The sequence below is a fragment of the Bactrocera neohumeralis genome, chromosome 3 (assembly GCF_024586455.1).
Source record: "Bactrocera neohumeralis isolate Rockhampton chromosome 3, APGP_CSIRO_Bneo_wtdbg2-racon-allhic-juicebox.fasta_v2, whole genome shotgun sequence".
Taxonomy (NCBI): Eukaryota; Metazoa; Arthropoda; class Insecta; order Diptera; family Tephritidae; genus Bactrocera; species Bactrocera neohumeralis.
Genome location: NC_065920.1, coordinates 74,495,236 through 74,517,356, shown reverse-complemented (window position 1 = coordinate 74,517,356; position 22,121 = coordinate 74,495,236). Strand labels below are relative to the sequence as shown.

Below are 22,121 nucleotides of genomic sequence, written 5' to 3'. Positions count from 1 at the left end.
CACATACCGCACGCTCGCCGCTCGACTCCACTTCGCAATGTTTACAACCACTTGGCGCGCGCCAACGACCAGCCTACTTCATTCATTGTTGCACATTTTTTCCGTTTCTCTTGTGCGTTTCTCATTCTCACGACGTCACACACAGGCCGCCTTATCGTCAATTTTCTTTTACGTTCATCCCACTCAGCCAGCATGCAGCGTCATCAACGGCACATACAGACAAATACATTACCGTTATGTTGTGGAGTCCTTAGCAAAACTCACTTCACACACATCACACTCGCTCTCTCGCTGCTGCGCCCGATCTTCGGTGTTTTTGGCGTCCTTCGCCCACTCTGTGCGCATGCCCATTACTACTGGTCGTCTCTTTCTGCTATATCCTTTCGCTTCTTCCTTTTTCGCAAGCGGCGCGGGGTAGACGACGACGACGACAGACACCACAGCTCAGCTATGCTCAGCTCGTTGCTAACTCTCATATGTTGTTGGGCCGGTTGGCGTGCTAGTTGGGGTTGACGTGCAGCAGCTAGGTAGTGCGACGGTGTGGTGCGGCTTTGGCGGCGGCACATTCCGTTTTATCAAAAGTTAAAACTCAATCGCTTGTTTCTGTTTTGGTCAGTCAGCAGTTGTTATCCGGTGGCGTTAGGTCTCTCGTCGTAGTCAGAACAGCGTCGTACACGAGGCGAGCAGAAAACGTGTGCTAACGGAGCATGACAAGCTAATTAGCAACCAAAAAAAAGTGGCGAAGTAACACCAAAGAAAATGTGAAAAAATATTTTATAAAATTAAAAAAAAAATTAAAAAAGTTTTGAAGAAACACCTAACTCAAAGTGAATGAATTTGTCTCAGAGACGCAAACAAAGTGTTGCCAAAAAGTGAACGCTGACAGTTGCTTGACAGTAGGAGTTCCAAAAACCGTTACTTTCGTTTACTTTTGAAAAAGTGGCAAATTTTTGCTAAAAATTTAAAAATAACAAATAAAATATAGCGCTTACAAAAACAACAAAGAGCAGTTCGTCAGTGTGTGTAGACAGTGTTTGTGCATTTACCGCTAATTGCAACAGTTCTTGCTCCAGCTACAGCCTTGCAGAGATTACCAACGCATCCAAAGGCATTAAAAATAAAAACTTCTAAGAATTGTGACACACGCACACGCGCGCACAATTCTTCGTACGCTTAGCGCAATTTAATTAGCACATCGTATTGCCAACGTTTAGCCGTTGCATTTTGTTTTTCCTTTAACGGTATTTCCTGTAGTCCAAAGCCGGCGTTCAGCGCATAAAAATTATCCAAAATTCCGAAGAATCCGAGAAAAACACCAAAACAGTCGACACGTACAGCGTCGTCAACCGGTACCGGTGGCAGCAGTGGTGGTGGCACCACTAAAATGGCATCGAAACGCAAAGCATCGGTGCTGCTGCATAAGGTAGGTGACTACTTGAACGCAATTTTCTAAAAAAGTCAAGAAAAAGTCGAGAAAATAATGCATGAAAGTTGGGGGGCTGTTAGAAAAGGCTTAAGGAAGTAACGGAGTTGCCATGACGGCGAAAAATTACTTTAAAATGAAAATATATACACTTTCCTTGTTGTTGTTGTTGTAGCGACAGAATTGATCATTATATGCGCTACAATATAATGTAGTTATCACGATTGGGTGGTCTACGTAATCGGATTTTTTTTTTCGGTCAAGAACTGGCAACTTGGTAGATTACTACCGCAGCACTTTCAATTCATGTGGTTTGGTTTGAACTTTGGTTATGCGAAGATTCTGTTAGAAGACTAGTTTTCCCTAGATTCTATTAGAAGAAACTTATATCTTAAAAGCTAAGTTGGCATGATCTGTGGTTTACGAAAAGAATTATGCCCGAAAAGACTACAAAAAATGAACTTAGTAACATTTTATGCTCCAATATGTCATTATCTCTTGAGATTAGTAAAGAAGCAAACAATTGTTTTGTTGTTGTTGTTATTGTTGTTGCAGCGGCAGAATTCTGCCGATTTGATAGTCTTTTGGCAGATAAAAATTCGGGTCCGTACCGATTACATAGACCCGAATGTCGTGGGTACAATTTTTGTCATAAATCGGTCACTCAACTTCAATAAGTATTCCACTCCTCAGATTAATACTAGTTTCTACTAACAATAATTGGAAAAACAAACCCACCACTGTAGAGAAATAATTTTTAATTGATCTATTAATGAATAGTATTTCACAGTTTTAATTAATGGATCAAACTTTCATATCAGTGCCTCTTATGATATCATATTGTCAAGAAAGGACTAAAAGAAATTATTTCTAGCGCATGAACTATAATTTCATGACCCAAATCATTGTACCATAACGCAAAAAAAATCATTTAAAATTTTCCAAAAAAGAACAAAATTTTGTATAGCAATCAAATCTGACAGTAAATCCAGTGACATCTATCTAAATTCTAAACCTTCCTTCATAGCGGAATGTAACCATGCAAAAATTTACATAGAAATCAATAGTCTTTGATAACAACAAAATAATATAATATTCTAGGACAGAAATATATATATTTATACCCTAGATTGAATACCCTGATTGATAAAACCAGTGAAATTAAATTTATTTGTCGGAAACATTAAACCAATTGAGCCCTTATTTCTATGAAAGCATAATAATCATCTTCTTATTCTTTCAAACCGGATAATAATCAGTGAAATTTATAAATATTTCCATTTGTTTTTCTTTTTAAATTAAATCGGCGAAATCTGGTAAAAATCTAAGTAAGAACTGTTGGCCTGCGGTACCAAACTCTATAGATTTTCTTTACGATTAATAGGAAGCTATTCTTATATGCTTAATTCTGAGAATTGGACAAATAATCGAAAAAAGATATAAATGAATTCCTTATTTTGAAATTTAATCGACAATATCTGGTAAAGTTTTAAGCAATATCGGTGGTTTTTCACGGACCAGAGAAGTTTTTTTAGGATTAATAAGTACATAGGATGCAATTCTTAGAAATTATGGCTGATTCCAAGAAGTTCTTAATTTTGCCCTTAGTTTTGACTTTAAAATAAATCCGACAAGATCTACTTGTAAAAAAAATCTTATCAAAGGTCTAAGAGCCCGGAAGATCAAAATCCAGACAGAAACTTTGTTTCCAGAGGACTTGAAATATAATCAAAGGAATATACCTATAATATCAACGAAAGTTATACATTTATATCCTAGATTGGCAGACCATATCATATAAGCAGTGAAATTCCATTTGTGTTTCTGAAATCTGAAATCTGAAATCTATCGAGACGTTATTTCTATAAACCTGATCCAAAGGATAGAAAAATTATTAATGGTTTATACTATATAACTCATTTTCTTATTTCTCATTTTGAAATTAAAACGAAAATATCTGATTAAAATCTAACCAAGATCTGTGGCCTGAAATCGAGTAATTTTGTTTAGGCTTAAAAAGTGCGACGTCATTCTTATATGTTCAATCCAAAGAATTTAAATATGAGTCGAAGAAATTCATTGTTATATTTATCCTTTATAATCCATTCTAAAATTAACCCGACAAGATTTGGTAAAAATCATATTAAAATTTGCGGTCAAGTAAGATCAGAATGGAGAGTTTTTTGTTCAGGATTAATAGGTGAGTTAATAGTTTTATATGTAAAGTATAGAGAAATGAAGAAGAATCGAAGTTACATATTAGTATTTACTTCATTTTTTATTTTATCATTACAATTAAGCCAAGAAGATCTGGTTAAAATATATTCAAGAATCAAGATGTAGGGAATTTAAACAGCAAAATGCAGCGATTTTGCTTCCAAAGAACTTGAAGAGGAATCGATGGAATATAACTAATTAATATTTACTTCAGTCTTTATTACGAGTCCCGAGAATACAAGAGCGTGCTAGTCGTTCTTCCTTTTCGCTTCTCCCAGCAGGTACTGCGTTAAATACTCCCTGAGCTGGAGTGTTTTCATCCATTCCGAGTCTACTATTTTCGGAAAATATTGAAACAAAGCCTTTCAATTGTGAAGTTCAAAATCCAAGGTATTTGGATTATTAGTTTCAATTGATTTTAGAGAGAAATAATTCGAATGGATTAATAACTCATAAGTATTAGGTGGACAGAAAGTTATTTTAAAAATTGGTTTCGATTTGAATACCAGAAAACTTTGGGTATCGTTGGAACATATTCAATGAATTTAAATTAAAAACTTTTCGTAGAAGAATTTTCGGTGCTAGCCGTGCTATCGGTTTATACCTCTTTTTTTACGTTCTATATACCATAACAGGTTATCTCATTGGGTCGAAAACGGTGTCACTAAAATTGCGCCGCTTCGTGGTTAGGTTATAAAAGGAAATCTCAATAAACCGAACCTCAGTGCTTCTTGATTTCTACTGCAATATTTCCGCTCTTATGCACACATTAGACATTTCTAGGTACTTTCCGGGTATTCTTGTGGTATTTAATTACCAATATCGCCTCAGGATGGGGCAACGATTTGAAGACAAATAACATATTTGCAAGCATTGAGCATATTTATGTCATTCTGGTTATTCTGTAGCAAGTTCTTCTAAAGGTATCTAAGAACTTGATTTTATACTAACTCTTTCAACATGATTGTATTCAAAAGCGAACTCACCCCCATATTTTTCTCGAAGTTTACCAGAAACTTTAGCCTCAGTTAAATTCGTGCACATTCCAGAAAGCTTCTGCTTAGAACTGTGCGCTCGTGCAAAAGGCACAAGCTAGTCCAGTGCCATAACTCTCGTACATTCCAAAACCTTAGGCCTACACAACATGTATTTTGACAGCAATTTCCAACAAAACTAATGCCTAATCAATTTCGTAGCAAGCGCTTCAAACCAACGCCACAAGCAACAAGAAAAACACTGAGTGAAAACAAAAACAAAACATCGAAAAATGAAAAATGGAAAGAAGTTATGAGGGGTAGCACCCCACTTGCCGATTCATGGTTTATTGTTTTTAGCAGAAACTTTTTTTGCGCCTCACACAGCAGTTACAGGAGACACAGAGACCGGCAACGGACGCAGGGGACGCTCGACGTACGAAAACTTACTAATTCCCTATGAAAAAGAGATGAACGAAATGCTGCCGGAGAAGGACTGCAAAGCATAACTTCTTCAATAGAATGTTTTCGGCTCCGCTCAAGACACGAAACAAGCAAAGCAAGTAAGGCGAGTAAGGCAAGCAATAGCAACAGCAACAGCAACAACACACGCACACACTTACACAGATAACTAGAATGTAGAAAGCGGCATAAACGAAATCAAAAAAGTTGCAAATAAGAAAAATGAAAGTACGCAGTGAAGGGTCCGTACGGCTGCTAGTAAGGCGAATAGAAGACCAAACAAGCAGCCAGGCAGAGGGGTGGCGGTCGAGCAGTGTGCTGGGGAGTGAGAAAAAAGTTAATCATGCCTTTTGCACAATAAATCCCATTTTGCAATGTACCAAATATAATGGATGGATAGATGACCCCATAGACGGACAGACAAAGTTGGTAGCGTTTGCCGAGCGGCAAGGCGAGTGTGCGGCGTGTGTGCACGGCATGAGCAGGAGCGAGGGCAGGATATGAGGAGGGCGGGTAAAAGACCATCAAACTTAGTAAAGTATGTACCCCAACACACACACACACACACATGCACACAAACACACTCGCAAACAGTGAGACCCACGACAAGACGTTGCAGCAACTAATGATACGAGCAGACGTATACACACGTGTTTGTATGTATGTATATATGGTGTCAGCATAGTGTTGGCACACTGACATACGCCTCCTTATATGCTTAGGTATATGCATATGTACTGAAGCGCGCTTTTAGGGGCTATACGTCCTGCTTTACAAATGCGCACACGTTTAGTGCGCTGAGTAATGGGGTTGTTGGGCTGATTAGGTTTCCAATTGCCAAGCGACGGGGGAGGTGTAGTAAGAACAGAAAGAAATAGCAACAAGAACAACAACAGCAAGCAATAAGGAGCGCACAACCGGACCGGCGAATGTGCCTTGTGCTTCTAAGTTGTGTAGATATATATTTATTTGGCTGCTGTTGTTGTTGCTTGTTCCTGTTACTTGCGGCTGCCCAACTCCGTTTTGCCCATTTTTCGCTTCTTCATCAAGAACTACGTTCTGCAGCTGGCGCTCCGGTGACTCGCAGGCGAACACGTTATGTCTTTGACGTAAGCTTTGCCGCCGCCAACTGTGGCGTCACTTGATTTGCGTTTGTTTCGAGCGATATGTGGCACAGTGGGCTATAGTTGATGAACATTTTTTTTCGAAAACAAATAAAAAATAATATATGTATTTTGTCAAAAAAAAATATTTTGTTTAGAAAAACGCTTCCACCAACTTTTTAATTTTCAATTTTTATTTATAAGAAAATTAATATTAAATTTTTGACAGAAATGTTTTATAAATACATAAAGATTGGTTATATATTCAAAATAACAAAAAAAAACTAAAAAAATATACTTTTTCAAAATTTTTCTAAAATGATTAAAATTTCTAATAAAAATTATTTATTTATATATTTTGAAATTCCAAAATAAATCAATTTAAATTTGTTTTTTAACGATTTTTCTAATAAAATTATATTTTTATTCTCAAAAATCACAAAAAAATACAAAAATGATTTATTAAATTTTTTTTACGATTTTTCTAGTAAGATTAACATTCCTATGAAAAATTTATTGTTTTTATAATAAAATTTTTTTTATAAAAAAAAAATGTTTTAATTTAAATATATTTTTCTTATATGATTAATAATGCTGTTAAAAATAATTATTTTTTGTTTATTTAAAAAATTTTTTTTTTAATTAAAAAAAATGCAAAAAAAAATTTGAAAGATTTTATCACCCTTCGCCTACTGTGCCATCACGAATGTGCCCGCCTCTAACGTGTTGTAAGTAATTCATCAAACTGGACATTGGCCAGAAAAGTTGATGACGATTGATGAAGGGTAGGGGCATGGTAGCAGCTTCTTGGGTGGCTTTGAGCGTAGCATTAGTGTGGGCTATGCTACTACTACAACCAGCCCCAAGAAGCTACACAAAAAGGAAATTTATTGGTTTTGTGTGGGGGTAGAATGGGTGGTAAGACAAGCTAAAGTGCCTTCGGTGCTGGTCATCGCGCATTCATTGAATACTTGGTGTAAGCGCGCCGGCAGCGAGGGAAATAAATTTACATATGTACTAAATATACACGTATATCAGCTATTGGGAGTATATAGCGCGGCACTGAGTTTATTCACACACGCCACAATGTATGCGTGTGGCTTGGGTCAGAAATTTATAAGGTAACGCTTAGAAAAGGGGGTAAGATGTTTGTGAGTGCGCTATGATATTGTATTGGTGGCATTGCTCAAAGCATTTGTACCCAAAAGTAATCTAATATATATAATTCTAATATATTTTTGTGTGACTATAAATATGACTGAATTTTAACTAAAGGTTTTGGGGCTCCATTGCTTTAATTAAGTATTCATTTATATATTTCGTTTATGAAGCGTAGGTTTTCATGATATATGTTTATATTGCAACAATTTTCTACAATTATAGAGCCTGGTACTGTAATGATTTTTGAGTTTTCGTAATTTTAGAAATGTGAAAACTAGTTCTTTTCTTCACTTTTGTTGGTATTTCAGAGAATATTCCATTACACCACAAACACAACTAATTTTTCCTCAGTATTTGAGATATCGTTCTGAAATTTCGCGCAAGTTCCTTTCTCGCCAAGAACCTACATATTTGTTGGTGCTTGTATGAAAGAATTTTTTGATTTTACGAGATATCTTCACCAAATTCTGCATGAATATAGCTTATGGCTGTCATACAAGCTTAGTGATCGGAAGGAAGTGCTTGTATGAAAAAGTTTTTGATGTGACGAGATATCTCTGCCAAATTCGGCATGAATTATTGTCCACGACAATGTTGGAATCTCCGAAGAAATTGTTCTGTTCGAGTCAATACACCATATAGCTACCACAAAAACCAGCCGATCGAGCTCAAGTTCTTGTATAAAAAACTTTTTTATTTGAAGAGATATCTTCACCAAATTTGGCTTGCATTATTATCTAAGGAAATTGTATAATCTCCGAAGAAATTGTTCAGATTGGAGAACATTAGCATATGGTTGTCATACAAACTTATCGAAAACTGATAAAAAAATACAGCTGTAAACTAGCACGAGTATGATTAAAACTTACTTAGATAATTTATAAACTGGCTGAGAATTACAAAAGTATTGTAAATTAGCGACATAATTAATTTTTACGGGTAGAGAACCATTTACGCAAAAAAAAACGGCATCTTCTACGATGCCCAGATATTAGCATATATAGTTTCAGTGGCAAGTCAACCTTTTGTTACTTAACTTTACCCTTTTATAAACTTGTTTTCTCAAAGTTATGCTTACTCACCCCACGCCACGCATAACTGCACTTTAATTTTGCCCAAACTATTTAAAATTGTTCAATATTTAAACACTCGCTACAAGTCTCCTTCAATAACTTTGTATTATATGTGAGTTAAATTAGCTGAGACTGGGTTCCATCAAGCTTCCAACCGTTTAAGACATATTTGAAACGCAACTTTGACGACGGTTCAACAGGAGACAAGCCAGGCACAAGCACATAGTAGCAGTATACCCACCGCCCCCCAAAGTATGCAACGCACACAATCAAGCACATTTTCATTTGAACCCTTTTCGTTGGCGAAAATGACTAGAAATTGCTAAGAATTTTACTCAAGCCTCAGCGTTAGTGGCTTGGGTAGACTTGCTACAACGCACTACGAAGGATGCTTAGAAATTGTAGCGTATAAAAAAAAATAATTTCTCAACAGAGTAAAAGCTTAGAACTTGCCAGAATTGAAGGAAATGGAAGGTGAACGCAACGCCAGCAATATTTGATGTGCCAAGATGCCGTGGAGGCGAGCAGACGCACCCCAGCCGATGGCAACGCTACGAGTTTAAGGAATCATTAATATGCGAGCACATAGCTACACACGCACACACTGTTGGTGGTGTCGAGGAAGACCCAAAAACTCACAGCTTCACATGTGTGGGTGCGTGTGTGTGTATTTTTCGTAAGAAAGTCGCCTGCGGGCTGTGCCAAAGCATGCCCCAAACTGCCGAAATACGGAGGCAACTGCAAAAATAGAAATCGTCTTGTGTATATACACACACACATACAATTGCTTGGTATGTAAAAGGAGGCATTTTCGAAATTTTACGACAACACATAAGACTGGATGTGTGAAGGAGGTTGAGTGCAACATACTCACATGCATGCACACGTACATACATGTATGAGTACTTTTGCGGCGTCTGGACGCCAAATATGTCTGTCTAACCCGCCAGCATCCGAGGTACGGCCTTGTAAGACACATTACTGCGCTCATCTGTATATATATATGCATACATATAAACAAAGATAAGCGTATAGACGAACATATAAAAGATGCTGGCGCACAAATATGAATGCATATATGTATGTATGCCAAGGCATGTGTGTGTCTCATGTGGCAAGCTGTATAGTGTTTTCGTAATCTATACGTTCAGCGCCAGCAAAATGAGGCAGCAAACTCATGCTACAGCGACAAAAACCAAACCCAAACAGCCACCCAGCGAACGTCTTCTTGTCAAATTCACACACACACACAACCAACATTTATGCTTACACCTGCTCATACCAGCGCCACACAACCTTGCAACCCAGCCACCGCCGCCGCCGCTTTCATTGTGCTTGCAACACAACAGTCTCAAGCAGGCACGATTTAACTCACAGCCCAGCAAACCCACTTCCTTCTCCCCACATGAGTTGGTGTGTGTGTTGCACATATCCTTACTTGGGTATACCTAACACAAATTGCTTTTTACACACCTCCGTTTCGCAAGCTGTGCTCCTTCTAATCAAAACGAAGTTTCGGTATAAGAAAATCCGAAGCAAAATTCTATGCCAACCGCACCACTTCAGACACATACGAAATGAGTATATGTAAACGCATATGTGTGTGCTATGCATGGGACCTGCTTAAAACGACTTTAGAGCACCATTTTCCAGCAGTCGCCAAACACATTCGTACATCTATAGAGGGGTGCCTACGTCTCCCACCTTTCTAACGTTTCTTCCATACTTGTTTCGCTTGGCACTGACACTGACACACATACGTTAGGGTGTTTGTAACGCCAGTCAGCAAAATATTCGCAAAGTCGTACGCTCTTCATATGAACCGGCACATAAGTTCAATAGGAAAAGTTGAGAGGGATATGAGCAAGGCGTAGGTAGTCTGCAAAGGCTCAGTAGATGGTTCACGTGTGGTAAAGAGTAAAGAAATTTTGGAAAATAAGGCAAGAGACATTTTGATATTACTACAATTTGTAGTTAAAGTTTGAAAATAGTTTCTAAATTGAAGCTGTACATATTAACAATATTTCGTAAATCTGTTGAGAATTACAGTTCTCCGAGTTGATCAAACGAAAAAAATTAGTTTCAAATTTTAAATACGTCATAGCAGACGTTCAGGTAGTAAAGATATGTAATGGCAAGCTACTATAACTAATTCCTTTATGTGAAAATATAACGAACCTGTAGTCCGAAACCGCAACGAACCTGCATTTATTACTTACCAAAGAAACAGGGTTAGATCTTCGAAATAATAGCCTTTGGTTGGATAAAATCCGGTGAATTCAGGTATCGTATTACCTATTGTTTTGGGTGTTGGCCTTGAGGTCTTTGCACTCTCGATCTTTACATACCAACTGAGTCTATCCGAACACCTGCAAGGGTTCTGTTAAGTGCACCGCACTACCACAGCACTTAGTGTCATAAACGCCCAGATAGCTCGTGACCTCGTGACCTCAACAAGAGGTCCCCTGTTAGGGGACTGTCTTCCTCGCGTTGGACTTGTCAGAAGATTTAGACAGAGTTAACCTCACAACTTCGCATGATGACTTCGGACAAAGAACGCTCCATGCAGAACTGAAGATGTTGACAATGAACTCTCTGAGCAGTCGTTGATTATCGGTAATATTTCGTGATGAACAATCGGAATTACGAAGAAGTAAACAGAAGGTTCCGCACGATGGTGTCCTCCGATCGCTACGTTTAACCAATACATTTCTTAACTCCCGCAGCTACCAGAATATTGGAATTGATGGCATGTGTGCAAAAGTGAGCGCCTATATTCTTGAACTTTAACGCTCTTTCACAGCAAGAAGCCTAAAATACCCTCCCATTCGATTCCCATCAAGCATTAGCTTCATTTATGCTCCTGCAAAGGAGCAGACTATACTTCTCTGCAAGCAACTTCGTCTTGGGTATCTTCGCAGAAACTCTCCCTGCAGTCCCTGGTTTGAAGCGGAGCGGTCTCCTAGGAACATGAGAACGGACCCGAAACCGACCAAACTTCGGATGAGAACAATTTCCGACAGGCACTAAACGGCATTCAGTGACCCCCCGCAGTGAATGGTGTATTTAGAGCCCAAACATCATCTCTTGCAGAACAAGGGCTTGAGTTGACGCGTGAAACAAGAGTGAGCCTAGCACAACTTCGTTCTGGTATTATAGTAGGATAAACTACATGTCCCCAGCATGCAATGCGTCCTTGCAAGACGCTAATCACTTTTTTGCATTTCAGTTCGTTCTTTAAATCATATTTTTCCAAGCGATTTCATATTTGCCCCCATTCCATTCCACACCGTTGTGTTTCGTTTTAATACATTTTCATTAAGTTTCGTGCATCTTTTACTCACCAAAACTTTTTTAGGAAACTTTGGCACCAAAACTACAGAAACATTTGAGCCTACAACCACGTTACCACAAGTCCCCCTGGGTATGGAGGTATGGAAATAACTTGTGCCTTCATTTATTTCCCCCGAACCCAACTCGGCATGAATTGAACTGTAAGAAACTCCTTCCAAACTAAATTTACTTTCCATCACAAATGAAACTAACCAACGTGCACGCGCTCCACTCCAACTACTCAGGCACCCATGTCAATGTCGAAACAACCGACTCACATACACAGGCACTCAAACAACGACGCGTCCAAAAGCAATACAAGTCGACTCGGTGTCGCAAACAAACAAAAACAATGCCGGCTGAAGAGTAGGAACACAACAGGCACATGGAGCGCTGTGGTGTGGGGCGCTAGTGGCTGGTGGGTGTGGGGCTTGGTGGCGTTGCTGTAACGCAAGGCTACATTAGAGGCGATGAGTTTAAGAACATTGAAACCAAAAGACAAAGACAAAGCTCGAGAGAAGACGGCAATGCCAACGACGTTGGTGACGACGAACGGGCGCAATTAGAAGTTTGGGTTGCGTTGCGGCGGCAACAACAACGATAGTTGAAAGGAAACTGCTGGCAATAAAAGCTGTCGGCGTAGTTGGGCGGGGTGCCAAGGATGCTAGCCGGCGTGTACATCTTATAAATTTCGACATTTTTGGGTAATTTTCTACCATTTCGTCTAAGTCGTTTTGTAGAATATTTTGTCTGCCTTCAAGTCCTTCCAGCAGTGCCGTTTCCAAGCGGCTGTTCTGCTTTGTTTGTAGGTTTATGAAAAAAAAACCAGCAATGGCAACTAAGTCTACGGTTTTCAGCAAGATTGTCGTTTTGTTTGGCTTTTTGTTGCTGTTTGCTATGCTTACCAGCTTTCGTGCTGCTTTTATGTTGGCTGCTGCTGCCACCTTAGCTCATCAGCTCGTCATTTGCCGTAGTGCGTAACTCTTATTGCTCTTTAATGTCGTCTGCTGATACATTTATTATGTTGCTTTTGGTTGGAGTCTTGCTTTGTAGCTCTCATGTACTATAGGTACGTACGCACGTTTGTTGCAAGGAAACGAGAGCTGGTTGAGCCGCAGGCGAGATCAAAACTTTTAAAAACCCAATAGAATCGAAATTATTATTAATTACTTCCCGTTTTTTTAATGTGGGTTCAAAATATCTTAAAATCCAATCTTAGAGAGCCTTGTTCTAAGCTGGTTTTAGAGTTTTGGAAGGTTTGATTGTGAGCAGTATATCTTCAAGTATACAATATTATGTCAAATTATATATTGTTTATGATCAACTAGCAGGTTCCTCTATATAAAAAATATGTTCTAGGATATTGCACCGCTACATTGGACAATGATCCATGCCAAATTTCGCGAAGATATTTCGAGCAGACTAAACTATGACTTGAAAAAATAATCTATACCAAATTTCGTAAAGAGATCTTGTAAAATAAAAAAAATTACATACGAGAACTTGACTTTGACCGTTCGGTTAGTATGACAGCTGAATGCTATAGTTGTCCTATATCGGTGGCACTGAGAAATGGACTGCCTTGTGAGGAGAAAAGGACGTGTGCAAAATTTCAGATCGATATCTCAAAAACTGAAAGACGAGTATATACAGACAGACGGATACGGCTAAGCACGTCAAGCTGATCATTTAGATATATGTGTTTTAGGGTATCCGACGTTTCTTTCTGGGTGTTCTAAACACCTGTTCAGGGTGTAAAGTTAAGATAGTCATTGAATGTAAGAACTTACGTCTGTATAAAATCCTTAGTACTTTTCTCAATAACTAACGGAGGTTAAGGTAAAACTCCGTTGATCTTCGAATCAATAAAGCCCGAATATTTATTACCCCTACGAAACCACTCTCGCTGTTGTTTTTATTAGAATTATCAGGACTTATACACTAACAAAGACCATGTAATTTTGCTTCATAGTCGAGAAATTGAGGTTATGTTATGTTGGTTATGTTAGGTTGAGGTTATGTTAGGTTCATTCGATTGAGATTAAGATAGATGGTTCTAAATATTATCTTTTAAATTAGATATCATTGGTTTTGATAGAAATAATTTCAGAACTACTTCCGCAAAAAAAAGCCCAGTTGAGGTAATGTTAAGACAAACAAGCTTGCTTAAGGTTAAGTTGCATTTCAATACCGTGAGACTTTGAAGATCCTCATACAAATGCCTCGGAGAGCTTCAACTCCCACTATAGAAGTTTCTGTTCAATTGGATATACATATATAGGTATAATAAAAACTGAAAGGAAATCCTACTATAAGACATCGAACATCACTCCATAATATAGCAAAGCTGCTTATAGATCTGAGGTGTACTAAGTCTTGGAAGATCTCAATATATCTTGACTTCTCGTTTATATATCAACCACGTTTTGCCACATACATATAACACATCTTAGTCATATGTGTTTCTTCAATTTGCTTTATGCCCTTTTTATACTCCGTTCAGTTACATAATTATATATCTGTTACGCCTGCATCAAACTTTTCTTAATATGAGTCTTAATATACAAACAGACATTAGCCGGAGGATACGCTTAAGCCATTGCTGCTAACCCCTCGTCTATCTTCTTTTTCTGCTGTGCAAACTTTTCGATCAATGTGTCACCTTTCACCCGTACATCACGCATCACATACACACCCACACACATAAACTCATTTCCTAACCCAAAATTCCTGGAAATCATATATGCCGACAAATTGTAGATATCCATGTGAGCGTTTGTGTAGGCGATGTCGTCTTTCATTTGCGCCCAAAGAGATCCATCACAAAATAGTTAAGTCGATGTGCTTCTACAAGGTTACCAACGTATCCCCTTTTACCAAGCTTCTGCTAAGCGCGCACAAACACACAAGCAATCATTTGTTCGTTTTCCACATGCGTTCGCCATTTACTTTTTTCTTTGTTGCCGCTCTTTGCCTTCGTCTTGCCTTCGTCTTGGCTTCTATTACGGTTTTATTTCATGCTCCAATACAAACCCACTCGTCCCTTACGCTTTTACGTTATTGCTTCTGCTTTCTTGTTGCTGGCTTTTTTATGCTTTTTCTTGCTTGCTTTACGGTCTTCTCGATTTTCTTCTCCGGCGTCTTTATGTGTTCTACCACCAACCTCATCAAGCGTCATCGTCGTCTTCGTCGTTGTTAGATGAAATGTATGGACGGTCTGACAGGCATCTAGAGGCGAACGCACACCCCGACAAACGTGCCCAAGTAGCCCCCACTCCATTTATACAAAGCACCGAACATAAACCGAATGTCCAATGTTTGTTTTCGCTTTACTCCCTACATCATAAGCACTGGGATAAGAAAAAGAAAAGACATAAAAAGGACTACAACAAACAAAAAGGCACACGCCAACCTTGTTGCTGCCCATCAAGTAACAGTCATCCTTGCCTTTATTCTGACCATCAGCTAGCAAACGCCGGAGTTTGTTACAAAACACACTGTCATTGCCGCCGACAAGCAGCAACCAACAAACACATAGCGGTCTATTCATGCCAAGAAAGCTCACAAAGCATACTACCACCCCACATAATGGAAGTGAGCGCAAGGGTAACAAGCGAAGCTCAAAATGGAAAACGAGACTGCGAGTTGACGAAGGCACAGAAGGCTTATGACGCGCACAGCTACTAATGCCCCGTTGGGCGCGAAGCAACCGTACGAACCCTTACCGGGTACTTCGAACTTAATTTCGCAAGATTGTAACAAAGTTGACGCCGTCCCACACACACGCACACACCGTACAGATATCAATGTGGCAAGCTTAGTCCAAACACTGGATGCGCAGGTGGCGAGGTCTGGTGTGGTTGAGGAGCACGGTAACAGCAACGGCCTGATTTCATCAACACACCCATACACACACAGACACACACACACTGTGTGCTGTGGTGAGCAAAGTCTTGCCAGGGCAGCAGCGCACAGCCGTCCAATCAGTCCGAATTTCTTGCCTCCGCTCGCAACACGCGCTTCCTTCACACACTCACAAACACATTCCGCCATAGCGTCAAGTTTCTTCAGTATTTCTAACTGTTCCATACCGTATTGGATTGTCAATTTTTTCGGCGGTTGGAGGCTTCTTATTGTCTTTGCCTCAATACAAGGCAAGAAAAATAACAAACGAGGCACAGCAAAGCGCACAAAGAAAACCCTGCACACTCGACGCTGTTCCGGTGTGGGTGTGAAGGCAGCTTAAGGCACACCAAACTTACATCAGCAACAACAGCATGCTGCTATACAAGCAACCATATCCCTAGACCCAACCAAGTAATCGTCTTTTTATCCATTTGTCTATTCCGCACCCGACTGACAGTTTCTAACTCGACCATTACTTGGCCGCTCCCCAACGACCCACCCCATACCACAACGCTCATTTCTAGCAGCCCTTCGCAAATCCATCTTCATTCTGGTTTCTTTTTTCGTTTTTTTTGCTCCTTTGCAGCTTGTTGTTGGAACTTTACGTGGCTGTACGTGTGCTCGACAAAAACTTGAGGGTAAAAATTATTTCTTTTGAAATGGCAGAAGATTTAATTTTTTCTCTGACTCTATGTTGGCTGCAAGTCGTATATGTATAGCCAGTTCAGGCGTACCCTTCGTCAATTTCATTACTTTGTTGGACGGCGCCAGCGTTTTGGCTGGACACTGTTATTAACCGTTAGACGAAAAGTATGTAGTATTCCATGGTTGGTTGGTCAGTACGCTGTAGTGTGGTCGTGACGTGCACTACGGGGAGTTGAAGGTGCTTAGTTACATCAGGAAATCAGTTTGCCAGCTATTGGAGGGTGAGGTAAGACGGTCTCACTGCATTTGGTAACCAAGGACTTAGTTGGGACTGTAAAAGATATGGAGGGAAAATAAAATAGCTACATATTCATTGATGTTTTTTTCCTCTTTCTATTAAAAAGTTTTAATATCTATTGGTGTAGCTGTTCGGAAGGCGCACTCTTCTTACCGGTAATATATATACTATCAAGGAATGCAAAATGAGGACGAAACTCACCTGAAGAAAACCATTTCAAAATGAAACAGGGATACGAATGAGAATGAAACTCGGACAGAAAAATTCAAAATGAAACAGAAGTAACATAATGTACCAAGGCGTGAGGACCCTGAACAAAAACCTTGAGATCTATACAATTAGGAATCAATTACCTAATACATGTATGAAATATAACATATAACACATACCCAAATCCATCAGAATGGGAACGAACAGAGTTTCCACTGTTTTCGTGCACTCGGGCGCTAGACCTTTAAGCTTCCCCCGAGCTTAGTAATCGTGGTTTAGCGAAAGATTTCTGGCAGAGAGTGGAGCGAAAAATATCTATTGAACTGCTTGATCTTAGTAAGCACACTTCACAGGAATGATAGTCGTCGATAGATACTGTCCAGTTGACAGTCACTCGGTGAGGCTAAGGAAAGGAGGACGCAACATGTCAAAATTGCAATGAGGAAGATGAGGTCGAAACATTTGGTTGTAGTTGCTATTAACCGCCTTAAGAAATTTGTGGCAGTCTCTAGGTATTTTTTCGATATGCGAAACTCAAAACTTGGACTTCAGGGCATCACAACGGACAACCATCTCTAGCAGTCCAAGTGGGATCACTCCTGGCTTTACCATAAATCAGCCTTTATAGGCTTTATTTAATCTAACTTCGAGATCAGGCAAAGGATCCTCGAATTACCATAAAAGACAAGCGATTTCTTATTCACTAGCTGAATGGAATAAGCAATATTGGTGAGTTACGAATTCACAAGTAGCAAAAGATGAGGAAAATACCGTGGAGGCAACAACTTAATTATTGTTATTATTTTAAGTTCCAAATCAAGATCTGATACAAGTAGCCTGTTCTAATAACAAAATTCTAACCTCATAAGGCTGGCTTCGACTCTTCTTAATAATAATTTCATATTTCTCGATCGTTAGTAGATTTTTTGGTCGCAACACTGATCCTTCACTTAACTCAAACATAAAGAGCTCGGCAAATGTTTAGTAAGAGAGACCTGTACTCGTACAACTACAACAATTAAAGAAACCCTTTTCTCAGTTGCTTGAGTTCAACACAGAAACTTCGAAATGATTTAATCAATGGTTAGACTGCGTGACTGCAAGCAAAAAGACGGCTACACAAGAACTGACAATAGTCAGTTAACGAGCTCAGATGTGGTCGAAAAGCAAAACTGACAAAGGCAACGAAAAGGGAACGAGCACTTAGGGATACCGAAACAATCTCAAGTGATGGTTGAGTGACTGTAATAATCCGCGCATTAGACCAACAAGAGGGAATGTGAAACCAAAACGAACGAGAAAAAAATTTACGCAAAATGGAAAAGTAACAAAAGAAGAAGAAGAATGTAGAGAAAACAAAGCTGTAAATGATAAGGCTGAAGAACTAAAAGCGAGAAGGAGGCTTTGGTTAATATTTGGCGATGATTTTTTAATTAAGATAGAGGAGAGAGGTTTGAGTACCACTGTTGGTTTGACAACTTTTGGAGATTAGCAGCGACGGCGGTTGGATTTCGTTATGAGTTCGTCTAAGAATTGTGCTTAGTCACTCATTTTACAAAGCAACTTGTATTGGCAGCTGAACATGTGTGCAATAAGCCGCACTACACCCCCTCGCACAGCTGGACCCCCGGTTAACAATGTAGTAAAGTGATATTTTATAGTGAACTGTGCACTTTAGTACATTAAAAGTTCGCTCGGGGCTGCTGACATACTAAACGCTAACGGAGTGGGGACGTACATGGCTTTCTATTTTTTATAGCTTGCGTATGTGGCCAATCCTCCGCTGGTGCGCAAGCCAATCGTACATGGTGCACCATTATATTCATCACTAAATTCTAACTTCTTCATTTGTGTCCCCCCCTTGCATGCGGCCACTTGTTTGAAGGGGGTTTTCCTTGATAGCTGCTATTGTAATTTTCGTTGCTGGCAACTCGAAGACTGCATACTTTTAATCAAAAATTCTCTTCCTCCACCACAATGGCTGGCTGATGCTTATTTCTTTCCACTCCTTTTCCATTGTTGGCAATGGGGCAAAAGCAATAATTTTCTACCCCATTTTTTCTTGTTTCCCTTTTTATATTTTTTTTTCCTTTCTACTGAAGTTCAACTCATCAACACGCTCAGTCTCGAAAACACTAACCCCAGCGCACAAAACTTACGCCGTTTTAGTGGGAGCAGGTCTCTACGTATGTGTGTGGTGCATGTCCTCCAAATACGTTTGCACCGCCATCACCCTTTTGGCTTAGGCTGTGGCAAGTGTGTGAAGACTGCAAGCGCATTCGTTGCAGCGCCAGTCGCTACAAAGTTGTGTGGGCGGCATTTCGCTAGTGCGCTGTACAGCGCAGAATTTAGTTCGTTCGCAGCCACATTCCTTGTCCTACAACTGCACCGAACCGTCGACTGTGCAACATTTTCGCTTAGCTGCACATTGCAACATAAAAAAAGCGAGCACTGAGTAGCAAAGTAATGAAAAAATACGCCAGCTAACGCCAAGGCAACAGTGTGTCTACAACTTTGCTGGTGTCGGTCCCTTAACTAAGCCACGGCACCCTTTCTCCACCCGCAAAGCAACTTTGCGTTTTCCTTATTTATCCGTTTATCGTTACATTCACATCGGGGTGTGCACCAGCGCTAGCGTCGGCAACATCGCCAAGTCTTGTCTTTGATGCGTCCGTCTGTCTGTCTAACCCTCTATCCATTTGTCCGTCCGCGCGCCCGCCCATTGACCATTGCTGCAGTGGCTGTGCGCTTGTGGCATGCTTAATGTTTGCCTTGCCTTCTTTCGAGTCGAGTCGAGTCGAGTTGAGTCGCCATAACTAAGCGCTCACTCGCCGACACACGCGGCTACAAGTAGTGGCCGGACATTGTTTGTTAGAGCTAGAGACGTGCAGTTGGCATGTTTGGCAACATTTTTTCCATTTTATTTCTTCCCTCCAACGACCTTCCGTGGCTGCTCTATGCGCTGGTTAGTCGTTCACGTCGCGTTCCGTGTGCCAAATGTCTCTAGTCGCTGCAAGCACACCCAATTCCTGGAAAAATAATAACTAACTGCGGTAACCGCACTGTATACTAGTTGCAAATGCGGTGTTGCTTGGTGGAGGAAGGGGAACGAACCCCTTTTGATTGTGCCCCATTCGCCAGCGCGTTATTGGCACATGTCAATGCCGGTTGGCTGCGGCGAAGCTTAGCTTTTTTCGCTTATCATTTTGAAATGCTTTCATAAAACAAAAATATGTATTATAGGACGTGTGCGCTTCTTAAGATTTGTAGTTGAGGAGTTTGACGTCAAAAGACGAATTTTAGTTTCGCTAAGGGGCTACGAAGCATTTCCGTTTTCGATCGTTGCCAGATACTAATATATACAAAAGAGTTTGGTTTCGAGAAGGCAAGTGAAATCTTCCACGTAATAGATGATATTTGAAGGAGTCCGGTCTCTATCCCGCAGCTAAATGGTTACCGTTGTCAGACGCTTTATAAATACTTAGCTCGCGTCTTCTGATGAGCTTGGAGGTCTCTAAAGTCTGTATGGTCCGGGAATGTTCAATGGGTAACCCGTACTGAGATATTCATGGATTCATTCTTGATTAACGCAAATCTGAAGTTAAGAAAAGCAGGAATTGTCTGCCTGCGGTCTTCCCTAGGCAATCTGAGTTCTAAATCGGTTCAAATCCTTATGTCCCGCAAATTTGGGATATCATATTTGAGCTTTCAGCTTTGGGATATCATATTCGATCGACCAAAAGTGTCCGGCTGCAGTTTTCCTTAGGCAGCCTGAGTCTTAAGTCAGTTCAAATCTTCACGTCCCACAATTTTGGGATATCACATTTGAACTTTCAGTTTTGGTATATCATATTCAAGCTTCCAGGAAGTCATGTAACTCTTATACACTACAACTAAACTCAAAAATAGTTAGATTTGCTTCTATTTTCCTTGTACTACATTCCCTACTACTTATGGATACATCAAGTACCGTTAAGCTTATTATAAATACCGTTTCTTCTGATTACTCTGCAAATAATCTCTTACCGGTTCGCTGGCAATGACTACACTGTAAAACTAGACGGTAACGCGCCGAACCCCCTTTTTTATCAGCGAATCCACATTTTTTGTACCTCCAAGCGCTTATACATATTCATAGTCGAATCTAGCATTCATTTGCGCGCTTACAATGTTGTTGATGAAGAGCTGACTAGCCCGCGCGTTGACGTTGAGAAAGGGAAGTCAAGCTTGCGCTTGAGTAGAGTGGTCGTGACGCCATTGAAGACGACTGCAATAGCCAAAGCGCTGTCGGCGTCGCAATGTACCACGTCTCGACAGTGCAGTCGAAAGTTTGTCTTGTGATTTTATTACTTTTTCCTGCCACACAACAGCTCACACGCCTCCGACTGCCGCTGCTGCTCGGGTACTGATGCTTAACCACTGACTTCTAATTTCGACTTTTTTCCCATTACTCGGTGTTTTATTTTTCCTGCGCTGCCGTCATCATCATCATCGCCGCCGCCGAGTTGCTAGCGCGCGACTTTTGTACATATTTATTGCTACAAAATGTTGCAGCCACACATTGTTGCAAGTACGGCGGCGGGGGTGTACGTACGAGCACATACATGAGCTTCTCATATTTTTATGTTTCTTCTTTTTTTGCTTTAGCTTTTGCTTTTACGATTTTGTATGCTACCTCTCCAGCAGCAGACAATCCACCAATTCGTTGCTATCCGGTTTGTGAATGATGTTGGCGTTGTCCGCTGCTCGAAGTGTATTTTCTGTGCCCCTTGCACATACGTGTGTATGTGTGTGTGTCGGCAAGCTCCTTGCTTAGCTATCCAGGTATGTTGGTTAGACATTGCGTACTTTTTATGTGTTTTCCATTCCGTCTTTTCCATTTTACAATTTTTTTCTGTATTGGCGCCTCGTGAGCTACACACTCACCATTTACACACACGCGCACACACAGCGCAACCCACATCAATTCATGTCAATCTCTAACGCCTGTTTGTCGGCATTTGTGTGGCCTGAGTGTCCCAAACCCTTCGCCGTATAGTATTCAGCGCCGCTTTGCTATCCATTTTCACATTTGCCGCGCGCCAAAGCAAGAAAGTTTTTATCCCTTTTCGGTTGCAAAATGATGTGCCTCCTTGACTTAACCTTTCTTTTCTGCTACCATACTTCCTTCCTTCTTGCCTGGCAGCCTGCCTGCTTACCCGCATTCCCTGCCATTCGTTTTACAACACTACCATCTCGGGCATAAATGCCGAAAAAAGGTTCCATGCATTGTGTGCGTTCCAACTCGTTGTGACCCCATCTGACCAAGCGCCAACA

At 40.2% G+C, this 22,121-nt stretch overlaps 1 protein-coding gene across 1 annotated transcript in view; it reads left to right on the top strand.

Annotated features, from left to right (window-relative positions):
- The first annotated feature begins 523 nt into the window (after nucleotides 1–523).
- Nucleotides 524–22,121, top strand: part of LOC126752997 (homeotic protein female sterile) — a 57,052-nt gene continuing 35,454 nt past the window's right edge. Inside the window, exon 1 of the mRNA XM_050464092.1 lies at nucleotides 524–1,423. Coding sequence (XP_050320049.1) covers nucleotides 1,385–1,423 — 39 coding nt within the window. The 5' untranslated portion in view covers nucleotides 524–1,384. The remainder of the gene's footprint in view (nucleotides 1,424–22,121) is intronic.